This window comes from Sinocyclocheilus anshuiensis, unplaced genomic scaffold (genome assembly GCF_001515605.1).
Source record: "Sinocyclocheilus anshuiensis isolate Anshui unplaced genomic scaffold, SAMN03320099.WGS_v1.1 scaffold1473, whole genome shotgun sequence".
NCBI classification, from domain to species: domain Eukaryota; kingdom Metazoa; phylum Chordata; class Actinopteri; order Cypriniformes; family Cyprinidae; genus Sinocyclocheilus; species Sinocyclocheilus anshuiensis.
In genome coordinates this window covers 35,504-53,877 of record NW_015548335.1, presented here as the reverse complement: position 1 = coordinate 53,877, position 18,374 = coordinate 35,504, and the positions used below count along the sequence as shown (strand labels likewise).

General features: G+C 37.0%; 1 protein-coding gene across 1 annotated transcript in view; it reads right to left on the bottom strand.

Annotated features, from left to right (window-relative positions):
• Window positions 1-4,826: 4,826 nt before the first annotated feature.
• slc4a3 (solute carrier family 4 member 3) overlaps window positions 4,827-18,374 on the bottom strand; it is a 33,094-nt gene continuing 19,546 nt past the window's right edge. The window contains exons 5-18 of the mRNA XM_016444401.1: window positions 17,998-18,163; window positions 16,371-16,473; window positions 15,992-16,176; window positions 13,597-13,819; window positions 13,297-13,515; window positions 12,189-12,337; window positions 11,856-12,050; window positions 10,948-11,160; window positions 8,529-8,618; window positions 8,159-8,325; window positions 7,794-8,047; window positions 6,294-6,463; window positions 5,605-5,778; window positions 4,827-5,530 (exon numbers count right to left, since the gene is read on the bottom strand). Of these exons, the coding sequence (XP_016299887.1) occupies window positions 5,453-5,530; window positions 5,605-5,778; window positions 6,294-6,463; window positions 7,794-8,047; window positions 8,159-8,325; window positions 8,529-8,618; window positions 10,948-11,160; window positions 11,856-12,050; window positions 12,189-12,337; window positions 13,297-13,515; window positions 13,597-13,819; window positions 15,992-16,176; window positions 16,371-16,473; window positions 17,998-18,163 (2,386 nt within the window). The 3' untranslated portion in view covers window positions 4,827-5,452. The remainder of the gene's footprint in view (window positions 5,531-5,604; window positions 5,779-6,293; window positions 6,464-7,793; window positions 8,048-8,158; window positions 8,326-8,528; window positions 8,619-10,947; window positions 11,161-11,855; window positions 12,051-12,188; window positions 12,338-13,296; window positions 13,516-13,596; window positions 13,820-15,991; window positions 16,177-16,370; window positions 16,474-17,997; window positions 18,164-18,374) is intronic.

Genomic DNA, 18,374 nt, shown 5'->3' with positions numbered 1-18,374 from the left:
AGTTTAGTTTTTCTGTTCTTTCATTTTTGAGGTAACAAGTTTAGTTTTGGTACCCCAACGTGTTGAAAAGTTTACAAGAAAAATAATAATGGTAGAAACTGACTGACTCAAGGAATCACAAGGCCAAATGGTTCAACTTCAAGCCAAATTGTTCAAATGTTATAAGCAAAAACTTTTGACCAGTAAATTGTACTGTCACCAAATCATTCAGTCAGTTTTCCTTGAATGCAATGTGTAGTTCACCCAAAAATGAAAAAAAAAAAGTATAAAATAAAATAAAAACCATGTACTCGCCCTCACGTAGTTCCAAATCTGTATGACTTTTCCTTTTTCTGTGGATCACAAAATAAAATATTTCGAAGAACGTACACTGAGGCTGTTGACTTCCTTTGCGTCTCAAAATGTCCCACAAAATAAAGTCAAACTGGTTTGGAAGGACATGAGGGTGAGTTAATGATCACAACATCAATTTTTGGGTGAACTATCCCATGTAACTTGATCTGAAGATCATCTAATGCTACCTTCACACTGCAGGCAAATGCGGCCCAAATCCGATTTTTTTTTGCTCACACCTGACTCGGATCTGTTTTTGTCATGACAGTGTGAACGGCACAAACCGCATGGAATCTGATCTTTTTAATTCCAATTTGTGCCACTTCCATATGTGGTACTAAATTATCCGATACATGTCAGATGTTTTGCAATGCGACCGCAGTGTGAACAGTCATGTCGGATTTCATGCGACTTTTACGTCACTCTAGATCGACATTCGTCTAAGGCCCTGTCCCAAATGGAACACTTCATGTGCACTTGCGGTCTTACGTGTCCGTTAAGTCCATGAGACCGTAGGGTGTCCCAATCGTCATTTTAGCATTCAGAAGTGTGCTCGCGAGCGCCCCCTTAGCGGCCGTTATGCGCCCTCAATCCGCACTTCTGCTGAGCCCGCACTGGGGCGTCACTGCAGAACACAAGTTCCAGGGGGCGAGTTTGGATCCAGATCCAACTCCTCCCACCTTACATATACCTAAACCTACCCGTCTCCACCCCCTGATCCCTAAACCCACCCATCTCCACCCCTAAACCTACCCATCTCCAACCCTAAACCTACCATCTCCACCCCCTAGATGTGGATCCAGCCCCGCCCCCTGGATCTTTGTTCTGCAGTGAGGGGCTACTGCTGGGGCGAGCTCCGCAGCAGACTTCTACCCGACAGTCAAAGTGGCATTACGTCACGAAAGTGCGGACTCAGAGGAAGACCGCGAGGTTTTAGGGTGCAATTTGGGACAGGGCCATAATTCCACTCTGACGGGAGACACTTCAATGATTTTACAAACCCAAAATTATCAAGACAGTTGCGAAAGGTAATCAGTGGAAGTGTAATGTGTCAGAACTCATAAGAATTACAGTGACAACTCTATATACAAACAAAACATGAGGGCTCGTATCATAAAAGCTTCAAAACTCTACTGTTTTTTGTCACATCCTTGTCTTTATTTTTCATATTGCCTGTATTGACAAAATTAAATTTTGCTTGATTCAGCAGCAGATCACACTATAAATAAAATGCATAATCGCTTACTTTATAAAACTCCTCCGTGTTTACTTCTGTATGACAGCGCGCTGCGCAAGTGATGCCAAATCCACAGTTTCCCCACGGAATTTGGCTACTTTTTTCACTGTTGCCGCGGGATGTTTTTCAACTTCGTGGGTCGACGCGACCCCACTAACGTGATATTTATCCCCCTGAACATGGTTGAGTTAGTTTTGGACTAGTTTTGAGAAGCAATTGGGCGGATTCTGTTGTGTAAACCTGGAAACCCTGTTCGTATTGCTCTTTTGCGCATGCGGGTCAGTTCAGAACCATGATCTGTTCACACTGTAAAACTGATATTGGCCACATTTAAAACAACAATGTGAACAGCCACACAAAAAAAATCGAATCTGAAAAAAATAGCGGAATTGAGCACTAAGGCTGCAGTGTGAACGTAGCCTATGAATTGACTGGATGAAATTTGTAAGAGGAGCAGCACAATTTATTAAAAATCCAAGATGGCGACCAATCAACTAGAGTCTTGCTAAAGAGTCTGACAAGCTCAAAATTGGTTTAAGGCTTCCAAAGACAAAAATTTGTACGAAAACCAACAAATACAATAAGGTGCGTCCAAAACTTCACTGCTTGGGATCTCAAATGTGACACCGCTACAAAGTTGGGCCTGTATGTTCACAATCCATGGATCAAACCAATTATGTAAATAGTGCAATAGACAGATCTGTGCAACTTAGCGTTAGTGCTAATTCACAGTGGAAGATAAAGATTGACAAATTCAAAACCTGAAAACAAGTCTCTTTTATGCTCCTTTCTGTTGCTTGGATTGTATTTACTCAGAAAAACCAAAGCAAGCCTGCAGAGATCATGTTACGGCAGTTTGAACAGCAATGGCAGTGCAATAAACTTCAGACCGTCTATAAAGCAACAAATGTCTTCAATATATATAAGAAACTAGTAACCCCAAGCAGACAACAGCTCTAAAAGTGCCAGAGGAGCTTAATTTTTAACCCAACAGGGAAGAAAAATCACACTGAATATTTCTTGAATATCTCCATATTATCTTTTCTCAAGCATGATTGGCAATGAGAATAAATGGAGAAAAAAATGGAGGAAATTGCTCCACATTTTCCATCAGTTCTTTTGAAGACCAAATTCAAAATTAATCCTACTTACTTCATTAATGAACAATCCTGGCTTTGGTGCACATTATTCAGACAAAAATTATGTTTTCTGCCGACATCATTAAGTGCTCTTACATTTTAGCCCCGCCCCTTCATCACCTGTCACCATTTTGGCATTTAACACTCACTTTTCACATTCCAATTAAATGTTAAATAAATTCAAGTCCGACCCTTCAATTTGTCTTATTAAAAATCCTGTTTCATCAGATATAAGTCAAACCCAAATGCCATTTTTCCATGAAACCTCACTGAGAACTCCAACAAATCTCCTGAGCTACGAAAAGAGCCACTTCTAAGCAATAACATTTGACTTTGGGAAGCTAACATTTGTTGCTGAAGCTAAGATCTGTTGCTTACCATGCGATGAGCCTGCCAAAGGCTTCAAACACTGGGAATCTGATTCTAAAGCATTACAGCCAGCTTGTCCTCATCCAATTTCATCTCTCAGCTGCATCCCAATTGATAAATGCTGAGGGGGAAAAATTAAAAACCAACGTTCTACCCTTTTGGCATTCGCACAGAGCTATCCGATGGCTCAACTAAGGTTACATGGTAAAACACGTCTGATGTGTGGCTTCACATTAAGTGCTTTAAAGACCTGCCATTCACAACCAAAGATCTCCACTTACTGCTCTTAGGCTCGAGAGCAGCACTTAGGCTTGTGCTTTCCAAGAAACTAAACATATCTATTCAGAGTAGCACAGCACTGCAAGAGAGATATTTCTTTATTGCACAATTTCCTCTTGTTTTCACACTAAAAACTGGGGAAACGAGGAGCAAAAAGAAACACATGTGGAATATGTGTTTGTGATGAAATGAGCTAGTCTAGCGTGACTAGGCCAAGGAGTCTGTATTACGCATAAACAAATTAAATACACGCATGGACGGCACGATATTTACAGTCCAAAGGGCAGCTTTCTCTAAAGGTAATTGTCCGAACTCAAAACATGAGTGTAATGGAACGATTCGTCCTGTTTTCAGGTCCGTATGAGGCTGTTTTGTTCGCAAAGGGATAGAGATGAAGATGTTAAAGGTGAAGTGTGTCATTTATTTTTTTCTCCAAATGGAATTGCAAACAGGTTACCTGAAAGTTCCTCCACATCTCCTATTGGTCGGTCAAACTGCTAGTTCCGCCCCAAACTCAACTCATTGGCTGATCTTGTCAGGTTGATTAGGATGCTCAAACAGAGCAATGTTTTTAATGTTGTTGCATATGAAGTTGGGTTTGGAATAAATATTTTTTAATATAGAAAATATTAATACACATTGCCTTTGAAGGCAAGGGAAACGTGGATTTGTTGGCTTAGCAAAGATTTTAAAAGGTCATGTACTTCCTTTTAAAATAGCTAAAGTTTGTCGCTACTCTCCATGAACCTGACTAACAATTTGGCAGCATGTTTCATCGAAGCCAAAGTCTCTCAGTCACTGGCAGTTTGACAGCCTTTGGAAATAGCATTGTTAGCATTTATGCAATCAACCAAATCCAAGTTTCTATGGCTTTAACCTATTTCAGTTGAACTGTTCCCGAATACACTGCAGTATAACAGCATAAGGAATGGAATTAGTTATTTGAAAAGGGTAATATTGAAAATGCGCACACAAACGCACTAATATATATAACAGCAACATAGTTGGGCATTAAAACCTATATACATTCTAAATGCTAAATTTATATATAGCAAGAAAAGCTGAGCTGCTCAAAGAAAAAGAAAAATGGGAATCTTCAAGGCAAATAAACCAAAACAAAATTAGATGATAATTAATAAAAATAAATTCACTGATTAAAAAAAAAATAATAATAATTTAAATAAAATACACTTTGAATGCAAATTTGTTTGGAATGAAACTATGTACTGAGAGCTAAACAACAACTTCTGATGGAAACAAAAGAAAGAAAGAAAAAAATAAAATAATAAAATAAAATAAAATACACTTTTAGCAGTGAATCTGTTTGGAAAGGAAATCACGAGCTAGGTAATGTTTTTTTTTCCTATTAAAGGTGCTGTAAGCAATGTTAGCTGTTTCGCTAACCCCCACAAGCCAAAGAATTCAAAATGACTGACAGTCTGAGAGTGACATCTGTCAGGAAGCAGGGATATTTTCTGCATGCTATTCCATTTTTTAAAAATCACTTATAGCACCTTTAAATGTATTGTAACTACTGCATACATCGATCAAAATAATATCACTACTGCATAAAGTACGTCTAAAGGGACTGCACTACTGTTTTCAAGCACAGCAAAGGAACCGACCACTCTAAGGGCACTGAGAGGTCGTGCTACTGTAATATTCAGACTCTGTGGTCAGTGCCTACAGTAAAGTACAAGGCAACTAAGATCTACAGGCAGTAGGTCTGGACTGCATGGGTGCAGTGCATTGGGATGGGGTGAATAGGAGGTGTAAGAACCAACCTATTGGATTAGTCTCACCATCATTGCACTTTGGGAGGTCTAAGGTGCACGGGTTGTATCTAATCTCATATTCAAAGGTCACTGGGCAGCAGCAGACAAACATGTAGGCCACATTTTGAAGAAAAAGGAAAATAGTATCCAGAACATTATCTGTGGTTCTTTTTAGAACGGAGGTTTAGAAAATTTTAAAGTACACGTGAAATAATTCTGAAAGAGGGCAGTGCATCGGCGTTCTTCCCATTCCGTACATCTTTCCCATTATCCAGAGACCTGCATTCGATTGGTCAGTGAAGAAGAGGCGAGCCGTGTGACTAGACAAGCATGTGAATCTCGTTGTACTCATCCCGTCCATCTTCATCAAAATTGGGCGAATCCTCATCAGTATCCAACTGCAAGAACAAAAACGACATTTTAAAATGAAATCAACACCAGGTGGATTTTCTCAGCTGACTGATGAACTCACCGCTGCAAGCTCTCTCTCCTCAAAGATCCTGGTCAGGATGAGTCTACGCAGAGGTACGGTCATGATTAGGATGAAGGGAAAGGCCAGAGAGGCTACTGTCGACTTCACCACCCACAGCAGGGCGATACACAGCAACTGAATGATGGTAAACATGTTCATACGCCATGTCTTCACCTGTATGTGAAACAAATCATGCCTAGAATTATAACAAGGTCTAGTGAAAAGCTTCTATTTTGCCTTTTTTAAATGTAATATGTATTATTTTTGTATATTGTCAGGCACAACTTTGCTTATTTCATAAGTCTCCTAGAAATGGTGCAAATAGTTCCTATTTGTTTGATTTCTTTGTTTCAATACTTTGTTGATTTCAAGTTATAAATTAGATTTTCAATACTTGATTTCCAATGTAGTCTCAGACTTTTGAACAATACACAGTGTTCAAATTTGTCAAATGTGGTTAGTAGTTTTCATTTTTAGGGTTGTGTTAATAAGTGCGAAATGAAATGGTGAATTGTGTGCCACCTTGTGGGTGCTTCGAAAGCTTTCAAACAGAATCCAGATGTAAATTTAGTACAAACTTGTAGAATCTACCGTGTGGAAATCAAACACAAACACATATAATAAGCTGTCAGCACTGCGTTTGTAAATAACATCACTACTACCTCAGAGTCTCAGGAAAAAGTGCTTACCTTGGTAACATAGATGTGGTCAGGGTGATGTTTAGCAGGTGTGACCATGAGTGTGATTCGCTCATAAAGCTGGATACCAGTAAGAGACGTGACGCCCATGTACAGGAATATCCCAAACAGCACAGCCAGAGGAATATGACGCAGCACATCTGTCATCACTATAGACAACCCTGCACAGAGGTGATGGGATTGACAGAATCAGGAAAGTTTTTCTACCTAATTTAATTGAATAGTATTCTCTGAAAAATATTAATGTCAACAAGGAAACTTGAGTGGTCTGAAATATAAAACAGATGTTGTTAATACAGCAATAAGCCACTCAAACCATGCATTACAGTAAGTTTACCATGGTTTTACTATCATGTTCTTATGCACAACATGAGGCTGAGTACGAAAACCCCCTCTTAAAGGGATAGTTCACCCAACAATGTCAATTCTGTCTTTTACTCACCCTCAAGTTGTTCCGAACCAGAAGAATTATATTCTACTGACTTCCAAAGTAAGAAAATAAAAAAATACTATGAAAGTCAACAGGGACCAAAAACTGTTTGGTTACCCACTTTGGTAAAAATATCTTATTTTGTGTTAAGCAGCAGAAAGAAACTCAGACAGGTTTTGAACAACTTGAGGGTGAGTAAATGATGACAGAATATTCATTTTTAAGTGAACTATACCTTTAACCATAGTGAAATCATGGTATGCCAACCTATGTTAAGTACTTTTTTTTTTTTTTTATGTAGGAAGTTCACGATTATCAAGTAACGCAACACATTTCTGGTGTGTTCATTGTAATTGCAGGTTTTGGAGTAGTAAAAACTTCTGTCAAATTCATAATTGCAACTGCAAGCTCTGACTTTTCCCTTTTGGCTGTTTTGACGTCATATAAAAACAAATCAAATGGCAGCAGCCTTAACAGCTAAAGGTAGTTAATTACTTCTAAACTCTTTGCCATTTGATGCCCTTTTTATTACAGCTGATGCTACCCAGTTAATGTGATTTAAATTAATGTGTAAATTAATGTGATTAAATATTATATTGTCATCAAACTCAAACATGAAATCTCTTTGCTGTTATAAACATTGATATCATAACAGTCTTGTGATTATAGTGATACTGACTGAAAGTGAATGCAGCACACACTGGTTTGAGGTCAGTAATTTATTTTTATTTTTTTAAGAAATTAATAATTTTATTCAGCGAGGATTAAATTGATTAAAAAGGACAGTAAAGAGTTTACAAAAATATATATTTCAAACAAATGCTGTTCTTTTGAACTTTTTATTTATCAAACAATCCTGGATTAAAAATACGATTTTATTTATTTTTTTTTTTTGAGCAGCAAGTCAGCATATTACAATGATTTTTGAAGGATCATATGACACTGAAGACTGGAGCAATGATGCTGAAAATTCAGCTTTGCATCACAGGAAGTTTATATAGAATTTGTAGTCACAGGTGAATTAACACGGTTCTACACAATTGTGTTTTAGTGTTCCTTACCCACTAGGATAGACACACACATCCCTGTCACCCTCTGCTCTTTAACTTCATGGATCATGGGCTTCTCTCCAGGGGCAATGGCTTTGCTCATGACTGTCAGTGCATTCACGTGAGTCACCGAGCGCACAGTGGCGGCAGTCAGCCAGGGCAGACCGAAGAGCGGGCAGATAGCTCCTAAAGTCACTATCAGAAGCAGGTCCAGATGAAAGCCAGAACCCTTGACCAAATGTCGCTCCTTCTTGCTTACTATCAAGCTGCAGACAGGACGAACTTGATGCAATGAGCCACAAAAGCATTGTAATTGTATTGCATTTCCATCTGAGCTTAGACAGAATGTCTCTCGAAGGATCTGTCAGCTTACTCACGTGGTGATTTGAGTCTCCATGAATATGAGGATAAAAACCAGCAGGGCCGGGATCACTGAGGCCCCCATCATCCAAACAGGGAAAGGCTGTTTATCTCCAAAGGGGCTGATAAACCAGCTCCGTTTGTCCGGAGATGTGACCGAGAAACCAGAAGGGACGTTCAGCTTCTGCAACCACAAAAAACACAAGCGCTCGTAACACAAGGATTCATTGGTTACAGTGCTCTGCCAAACCTACCACACTGTAATACAGACTCGGAAGAAACCTGGCTCCAATTACAGGCCAGTGCTTAATAAGAAGAGCACGCTGGGAGAGGAGCTTCTTTGTGGTAGTATACATACTGCACATGACAGTTTAACAGTGTGGTTACCTGTGTGTATGTCTCAGGGATGATGCAGTCCACCAGCACGGAGATGAGTATAGAGATAGGAATCCCGAAATCACCAATGATTCGTCTGGCCTTTGATGATAACAGATGATACACACACAAACAGAGGATGCCAAACTTTTTAATCAGCTCAAAATGTTTGCTCACAAGGAATCCTAACATAGCAACAACAAAAAATTATGTTTGCAATCAGTAATTTTGTTGATTTCCAGGAAAAACATCATTAAATTGAAATGAATTTATTTGAGAAACAAAACTGATTCTCCCAAAAAAAAAAGAAGAAAAAAAACCCCTATAAAAGATAGGTAGAGAAATGTTGATTTAATAACATTTAAATTAAATCAATAAAAAAAATCAACTGATTACAAAAACTGTGGCTTTTAAGTGTTTTTTTTATTTTTATAACAATTATATGGCGATTATATTTTTATATATTTGTACGATCAGTATTAATATGGTTAGTATATTAGTATGGTCAAATGTTTAAAAAAAAAATCACACTTTTTAGGTAATTAATCACAATTAATCGCACCTAACATTAGATTTTGTAATCATAAATATATTTTCACATTAAATCTTCAAACAGCTGTACAAACAACATAAAGATGGTATATTTTTTTATTTTATTTAATGGTAACTTTTTTAGTACATCAAAAAATTTAACGTTTAATATGTTAAGTTTTAAAAAGTTAAGGGTAACACTTTACATTAAGGTTCCCTTAATAAAAGGTTTATAAAGGTGTTAATAAATGACTAATAACTCGCTTACAAATGCATTATAAATCATTGATAAGCAGTTATAAATGCATGAGTAATTCCAATATTACCTGTGAACCTTAATGTAATGAGTCATTTATTAATGATTTATAAACGTGAATAACGTGTGAACGTGAACCTTAATGTAAAGTGAACATCTGTGAACCAGTTATTAATGAATTATAAACGTTAATAACGTCTAAAAATGAACCTTAATGTAACGTGATCACATGTGAACCATTTATTAATGATCTATAAACGTTAGTAACCTGTGAAAGTGAACCTTACTGTAAAGTGAACACCTGTGAACCATTTATTAATGAGCTATAAACGTTAATGACCTGCAAACGTGAACCTTAATGTAAAGTGAACATCTGTGAACCATTTATTAATGAGCTATAAACGTTAATAACCTGTGAAAGTGAACCTTAATGTAAAGTGAACACCTGTGAACCATTTATTAATGAGCTATAAACGTTAATAACCTGTGAAAGTGAACCTTAATGTAAAGTGAACACCTGTGAACCATTTATTAATGAGCTATAAACGTTAATAACCTGTGAAAGTGAACCTTAATGTAAAGTGAACACCTGTGAATCATTTATTAATGAGCTATAAACGTTAATAACCTGTAAAAGTGAACCTTAATGTAAAGGAACATCTGTGAACCATTTATTAATGAGCTATAAACGTTAATAACTTTCAAAAGTGAACCTTAATGTAAAGTGAACACCTGTGAACCATTTATTAATTATCTATAAATGTTAGTAACCTGTGAAAGTGAACCTTAATTTAAAGTGAACACCTGTGAACCATTTATTAATGAATTATAAACGTTAGTAACATGCGAAAGCGAACCTATAGAGAGAAAAGTGTTTATTACGTTTGAAATATGGATATTTTTCTTACAAAAACTCATGGATTCGCTACAGGGGGCCTTTATTCATCCCCCGGAGCTGTCTGCGGCATGTTTTATTATTATGAATGCGCGAGCTTTATTTGACGACTTGTGGACTGTTCAACTGCAACACCCGCTGAGTGCCATTAAACAGCTTGAAAGATCAAAGACTATTTTTAATATAACTCCAAACGGATTCGTCTGAAAGAAGAAAGTCATATACACCTAGGATGCTTCGAGGGTAAGTAAAACACAAGCTAATTTTCATTTTTGGGTGAACTAACCCTTTAAAGTACACTTAAATAAAGCTATATACAGTGGTGAACATTTGAAGTGGATAAAAAAAGTTCATTAAAGTTGTCCTAAGACAAGAATGCATTTTGGTTTTAGGTTTTTTGGTTTTCTTTTTACCAAAAGGTTTTGATTCACTTCAAATGTTGACTAGTGTAATAGCTTTGTGAGAGAAACTGACCGAAAAGTAAGATATAATTCAAAGAAAATCTTGATATGGAGTTTTTCAAGAAAAAAAATGATGACAAAGTGGTTTGCTTCTCTTGATTATTTTGTCTTAGATCTTTGAGTTCAGCTCATGAAAAATGGGGGCAAAAACAAAAGTGTTGCGTTTATAATTTTGTTCAGTGTACATTTATTTATTTTAATGATTACATTTTACTGGAAAACAAGACAAAATGCTGATTAAGCAAAGGATATTTCACTGTGCTGACAAAATAACACCACACTACAAACCTTTCCACCAAGGAATCTGCTGTTACGAAATTTTCGCAGAAAGAAGGCCACAAAGAAGGTTCCCATCATGAGCACTAAGGACAGCAGGGCTGTGTTGGGCTGGTTGAGGATGGGTTCCCCAATCACACTATGCCCTTGAGGGTCTATGGGTTTGAAGGCAGGCAGTACAGGAGCTGTAGGGTAGCTCTTCATCAGAGGGTGCTCTTGAAACACCTGAAGAAAAATATTTTAATAAGCATAAAACTACACATACATTGGGTAAATTAATTACATCTATTTATTTTTTAACAATTTTTAATTATGTTACATTTTTAAATAATATTCAATTAGTTATAATAACAGTTAAAATATAATTACCTTCTTTTTAAATGTTGAGTCAAATAGTCCATTTTAATTAGATTTATGTTTTAAAATTCAAATAAAATACTCAGAACAACAGTTAAAATATAGCCAAAAAATATTACCTTCTTTATAATAAACAGAACACAAATACATTAGATTTATATATTTAAATCTAATCAAAATTGACTATTTTATTTATATTTGTGTGCTGTTTATTAAAATGATTTTATTTCAACTATTATTTTAAGAAGTTTAACTATTTTTAAACTATTAATTATTTTACTCAAAATACCTACATATTTTAATTGACACTTTTTGATAATCAATGCATTTTCTTATTCGCCTTAGTTTTATACTTCTCTTATTTTCATGACATAGAAAGTCATAATTATAAAATAGTCTCAGCACATGCAATGCTGCCTTTAAATTTGGCAAAAAGAAGATACCTTCCTCTTAAAACATCCTACGCATCTGAAGCACATCTTTGATACCTTAAAATGCTGTGTAGTTAGGCAGATCACTAGATTTCAGAGCAGAACTTGCACCTGCTGGTATTGGTGACGTACCTTAATTAGCTTAGAGAAGGTTTCATAGATGAAGATGAGAGAGATGAGAAATGCAAAGATCTCCTGGGTGAATGGAGAGATGTATCGCACGAGGAAGCTTCCCTCAGCTGCCACGATCACTAGGACAATGAAGATGAGCCAGAACCCGATCCACACTCGGCCTGTGAGATATTCGAAGCCCTGCGCCTGGCAGAACTGAAAATGAGGCAGAAACAAAGAAGGGGCGACAGGGAAGACAGCAGATGGAAAAGAGAGGAACAGGAAGATAGATGTTAATGTAATGAAAGTACCTCCTTTTCTTCATAATGGTTGAAACATAAAGACAAAAAGTACCTTATAAAAAGCCTCCTCAAAGACCAAAAGTGGTCCAGAGAAGCCAATTATGAGCAAAGGCTGTCCTGCTAGCAGGGAGAACAGCACTCCCACTGTCGCCGTGGAGATGATGAGCTCAGAGACCCCCATCATGCCTTGTGTCTTCTCACCTAAATAAACGGGAACATAAAGTATGAAAATATACTATGGAAGCTCATTTCCGTCACCTACGAAAAAAAAAATCATGCTTTGGTAAATCATAATCATGACAGAAATAGTGGAAATAGTCATACTTCTAAGAACTAAAATCATTAAATGTATAATTATGACTTTTTATGTCATGAAAATAAGAGAAATTATTAAAAAAACAACATTATGAGATCAAAATTGTCAATTATAGCAAGTCAAAATGATGACAAAAAAATTATTATGAGATTAGTCAATTATAACAAAGTCAGAGTTACTATTTAAAAGGGACAAAATATTACGAGACGTCAAAATTATGAAAAAAGTAAAGCTCATCATGACATTTTATCTCATAATTATGACATAAAATGTCAAATTATGACACCAAGTCCTTTAGCGTTTCAAATGTATGTATATCCCTAAGTATGAGATAAAAAGTAACAACTGACAAGCCAATTCATATTTATGATATAAAAAGTCAAAATTATGACATACTCCCCCGGTTTCACAGACAAGGCTTAAGCCTAGTCCCAGACTAAAATGTAATTCTGAGCTGGTTCAACTGAAAGAAACTTGCACTGACTGATCTTAAAATATATCAGTGCCTTTGTTTTGTCTCAAAATGCACACCAGTAATGTTTTTTCTAAGCACGTTTATAAAAATTACTTAAATGTCGTAATTGAACTATGGCCTAATCCTGGTTTAGTCTAAGCCCTGTCTGTGAAACCGGGCCACTATGTTATAATTATGAACCTTTATCTCATAACGACTTTGTCAATTTCGACTTTTTATAAATGTCATAATTTCAACTTTTTACGTCATAATTCTGACTTTTTATTATTATGATTTACCAAAGCATGCTTTTTTTCTAATGTGGTGGAATGGGCTTGTATATTAAACAGACTCCACTATCAAAGATAATTGTCTCATTGTCTCACTTGCCTAATAAACCTCCAAAGGTGATAGTGGGCGAAAGAGCAGCAAAATAAATGAAAATGACAGCAGCAATACATTGTGTGTCCATGGCATCCTTCAGGTCGCTTATGTAGCGTGGATAACGGCGGCGAATATCGTGAATCAGACCCCCAAAGGGAATACCAGAGCGCTTGAGAGGATCAACATCAAACTGATCCTCCTCCTCCTGTTCATCCGTACTTACATCTACAACACAAACAGAACAGGTCAACATTAAACGAACAGACAAACTTGAAAATGTGATCACAAATGCAGTAGGTATTCCACCTTTGGTCTCCTGCTCAGCTCCTGTCACAATACTGCCGCATTTCTTTAGCTCCCTCTCCTTGCGCTTACGTAGCATCTGTTTCTGGAAGGAGGCCACGGTCTTCAGCAGGTCTTTTCCCTCAACGTCTGATGGTGGAATTACAATACTGCAGTCTAAGAACTCGTTGATGCCATTAAGCAGGTCCTGTCGATCATCAGCAAAGTACACTACCTCGTGGAAGTTCTGTGGAAGGTCAGAAAAACAGTGAACCTGAGTGGTTTAGGTCACTAGTCAATTTATAATTTTAACAACTTTTGACCAGTAGGTTGCAGTCCTGAAACTTCTCATCATATCAATATTCAACAGCTAAGCCAAGACAAAGTCTTACTTCCTATTTTTTAGCACAGTCATCAAATTTGTAGAACGGGGTTGAAAATAAAACTTGGTCTGAAGACTTGGTCTAAAGATAATCTGAACTCATTATGTCCAATCTTCTCAAAAATGTACATATTAAATTAAATTAAATTAAATTAAATTAAATTAAATTAAATTAAATTAAATTAAGGTCATAAGTTGAAACTTGACAACTTAGAATGGAAGAATATAAGCAAACCAGAATCATAATTTTGGTCATTTTGAAGTTACTTTTTTTTTTTTCATAAAACTGATTAAAAGCACTTTTAGGATATAATGCCACTGATACCGACAAAGTTTTGTTTCAGTTTGCCAAATTAGAGAAATACACGTACATTTTACTTTGCGACTTTGCCATAAAATTCCTTACAGATTTATTGGAGAATGGGAAAGAAGATCAAAAATCCATTCAGTGACCTTTGTGTGGTTTGGTCTGGAGATCATCTGACCCAACTTTGAAGATTGGGCAAAATTTGCAGAAGTACCAATGAAAAATTGTTTTCAATCAAATTCAAAATGGTGGACAGGTAATAAGGCAAAACGTGACTCCAAACTGACTCCAAACCAGAAGTGTAATTTCAAGCCAAGACATTTGGATTTCATTTGTTATGTAATGAAACAAGAACTACGAACTCTTAGGACATGATAGCACTGATACTCTAGTTTTCCCCCCAAATTTGCCTAAGCCCAGGGTGCTCATTTATGTTCCTGGAGAACCTAATTAACTGGTTTAGGTGTGTTTGGTGAACTTTGCAGGAAGGTAGATCTAAAGTAACAGGAATGAGCACCTCTGGCCTAAGCACTGCAGAGATATACTGTATATCATCCATTCCTGTTGGCCAGTCCCACCACAATTCATTACAGGTTTACAGAACAATGAGAAAAAAAAATCCATTCTGAGATTGTGTGGCTTGGTCTCAATATCATCTGTCACTATTCTGGAGAAGATTGGATAAAATTTATAGGTGTTAGTAAAAATATTATTTGTTAAAATCCAAAATGGCAAAAGATCGAGTCTGAACTGAACACCATGACCCAGTGAATCATAAGAAAAAGCAAAAACAAAAATACAATGTTGAGCCATTTTTGGCACTGTAACAGTGGTTCGCAACCAATGAGCCGAGATATTTTTCACAGGACAAAGCAACAGCTAAAAATCAAGATATTTCTTATTTACATGCACCACCACTTGGGTATTTTTATATATTTTATGCCAAGTTACTTTAATATGAAATAATTTATCAGGTAGAAATTGTGAGTGAAAAATATTTTTTAAAACTCTAGTAAATAACGAATAATCAAGTAAATAACGAACGGTAGCACTTTAGTATAGGGACCAATTCTCACTATTAGTTGTTTATTAGCATGCCTATTAATAACATATTGGCTGTATAAATTCCATTGTTTGGTGAAAATCTGTGTCAGCTTCCACACCGGATCACAAAGGAAGTTATGCCCCCTATAGGCTTAAATACTATACTATATCTTCTAAATATCGCCATCCTATTCTCTTAAAGAGATACCATGTTAAATATTAAACACATAGTCCAGAAACATAATATTGAAAACAAAAATTATAAAATAAACAGAAGAATATACTATTATTTTCGACCATATTCTACATCCCCAATCCTAATCAATACCTAAACTTAACAACTACCTTACTAACTATTAATAAGCAGCAAATTAGGAGTTTACTGAGGCAAAAGTCGTAGTTAATGGTTTGGTAATAGCGAGAATTGGACCTTAAAATAAAGTGTGACCTAACGAACAAATGGAAAAGTCATGGGGCCTCGAATATTGTTGTGGACAATGGCCAGCCTTGGGCTCAAAAAGGTTGAGAACCACTGCGTTATAAGATTTCAGAAAAACTGACCCCAAAATTTTCTGAAAAAGAGACTAAACAGCAGAAAACTATGAGATAGAATTGGTCTCTTCACATATTTGTTACTTGGCCCTAATAATCTACAAACCGTGATATATATTGCATGTAAGATGAACCTTATCGGACATGAGGGTGGAGAAGGAGCGTCCAATCTCATGATAGTCCATGTTGGTCTGCGTGGGGCCCAGCAGCACAAAGATGAACCGAACGGGAACGGGGACTTCCAGAACGGACTCCAGCAGCACAGCCTCGTTGAGCCGGACAAAGGCCATCGCAGGCTTCTCTAAGAACTCCACACACCCTATAAACACATTTATTGCGGTAAAAAATCAAACCACACAAATAGGGATCCAGTGACAGAAATCAAACACAACCTAAAGCATTCATCTTCGCTTAGCTGACTGAGACATTATTGGAAAACTCTGGTGCGATGACTCAACATCATCTCTGGACCTGAAAACAACAAACGCTGGAACGAAACGCTACTTTGCTTACCCACTAAGACCACAGTGGCCTCGGCATCCTTGGGAATCTTTGCCAGGAGTTTCATAGATCTGGCGGCAGCGTGTCCCTCAGCTGGGACAGGGTGGAGGTTTTTCTTTTGTTGACAGAAGAACATAGTTAGTGCCATATGAACATCACACATCAGCCTCAAGCTGTGGCAGAAAAGCTTTGGCAGATAGTACATGCATAGCTGCCCTCGCTCCGATTGTTTATTGTTCCACACGACTGTTTCGCTCATGTGTTCGGGTGACGGGGTGCAAGTACGTTTTGTGAATTTTAATGAACCATTGTGCCTGTTTTGTATCACCGAGCGCAAATCTAAACCTACAGATCCAGGTGACAAAGTGGAAAAGCGAATGTTAAATCACTTTAAATCAATTTAACACAATACGTCTTCACTTTTTATATGGGCTTTTTCGAATGTGCCAACATTTTTAGCCATGGGGAACATTCATAGTTTCATAGCTAATGTATCAAAATTTTAACTGGAAGCACCTGTAAACTCACTATTACTCTTAATCCTGAACATGTGGCAAAGCAGCTTACATGATCTAAGCATTAGCAGTGCTGCTAACCAGGCCCAGACCGAACGTGCAGATGTGTTTTCACTGCAAAAAAAATATTTTCTTGCTTAGTATTTTGTCTTGTTTTCCAGTGCAAATATCTAAATCAAGATACTGTACATCTAAGCAAAATAATTTATGTTTTTTTTTAATATCTTGACAAGTCTTGTTTTCTAAAAGAAATACGAATTAAGTGAGTTTTTGTTTAAAGCAGGAAAAAATATCCGCCAATGGGCTAAGACAACTTAATTCAAATGGAAAAATATGTTGATTTTTTTTACCCAACTGGCCGATTGTTTCTTGTTGTAAGCAAAATCTCTAAACTTAATATCTTATGTCATTTTGCTTCTCAAATAAATGTATTTTAAATATTTGAAGTGGAAAAGACAAAATACTGAATAAGAAAATCATTTTTTGCAGTTTCGTTGATTTTACCTGAAAACCTGTGGGATTCTGTAGAATGTATTTAAATAGGGTAAAATGTGTTCAGTACAGCGCTACACTCTTATTGGTAGCTAAGAGCATAATCAAATTAGCCAACATGTTTAATTTAAAACAAAAAAACAATGCAACAGAATTTTGGGAATGACAAATGTTCCATTTCTTTCCACAGTGATCGGATTCTGTGTGGGCCTGAAAGTGGATATCTTAGGTTGGTTAAAACTGGTTAAGCTGGTTTTCCAAGCTGATTTTCAGTTTTGTTGGTCAACCCAGCTGACAAGTATCCAAACCCCTCTCAAATGATCAAAACAAACCAGCCTGACCAGATTTTTGGTCAACTAGGTCCAGCGAACCACTGTAGGCTAGTCTAAGCTATTTCTTTCCTCAGTAGAGCTGGTTGTAACCCACCAAACATTTACATCACATCTCTTGGGTGCTGGCCTCCAGAGCAATGCACCCTGAAGGGACCAAGGGCTACCACAAAAGTCAAAGTTGGTGTCCTCCAGGTGACAACCTCTGGCCCAGTAAGCTTGGCGGCAATTATCTAGAAGCCTGAGTCCTTTCTACGACATGCACACAAGAAGCAAGCAACTCACAAATAATGTCACAAACACCTCTTTGTCATGTTCTGCCGCTTTGCTGTCGTGCATCTCCTCGTGGTCCTGGGACACCAGGGGCAGGCTGGTGTCGTGAATGTGATTGTGGTTGTGACGGAAGCCGCCCAGACTGGTGACAGAGTGGTTCCGATGGAAAAGGCCTTCTTTCTCATCATTGGGGTGACTGAACAAGAGAAAGTATTGATAAATCTGGTGAGAAATTTTTCATGTCAGAATGTTAAATGCACAAAAAGTCGGCAAATAAGATAAATGTGACCCTGGACCACAAAACCAGTCTTAAGTCGCTGGGGTATATTTTTAGCAATAGCCCAAAAAACATTGTATGGGTCAAAATTATCCATTTTTCTTTTATGCCAAAAATCATTAGGATATTA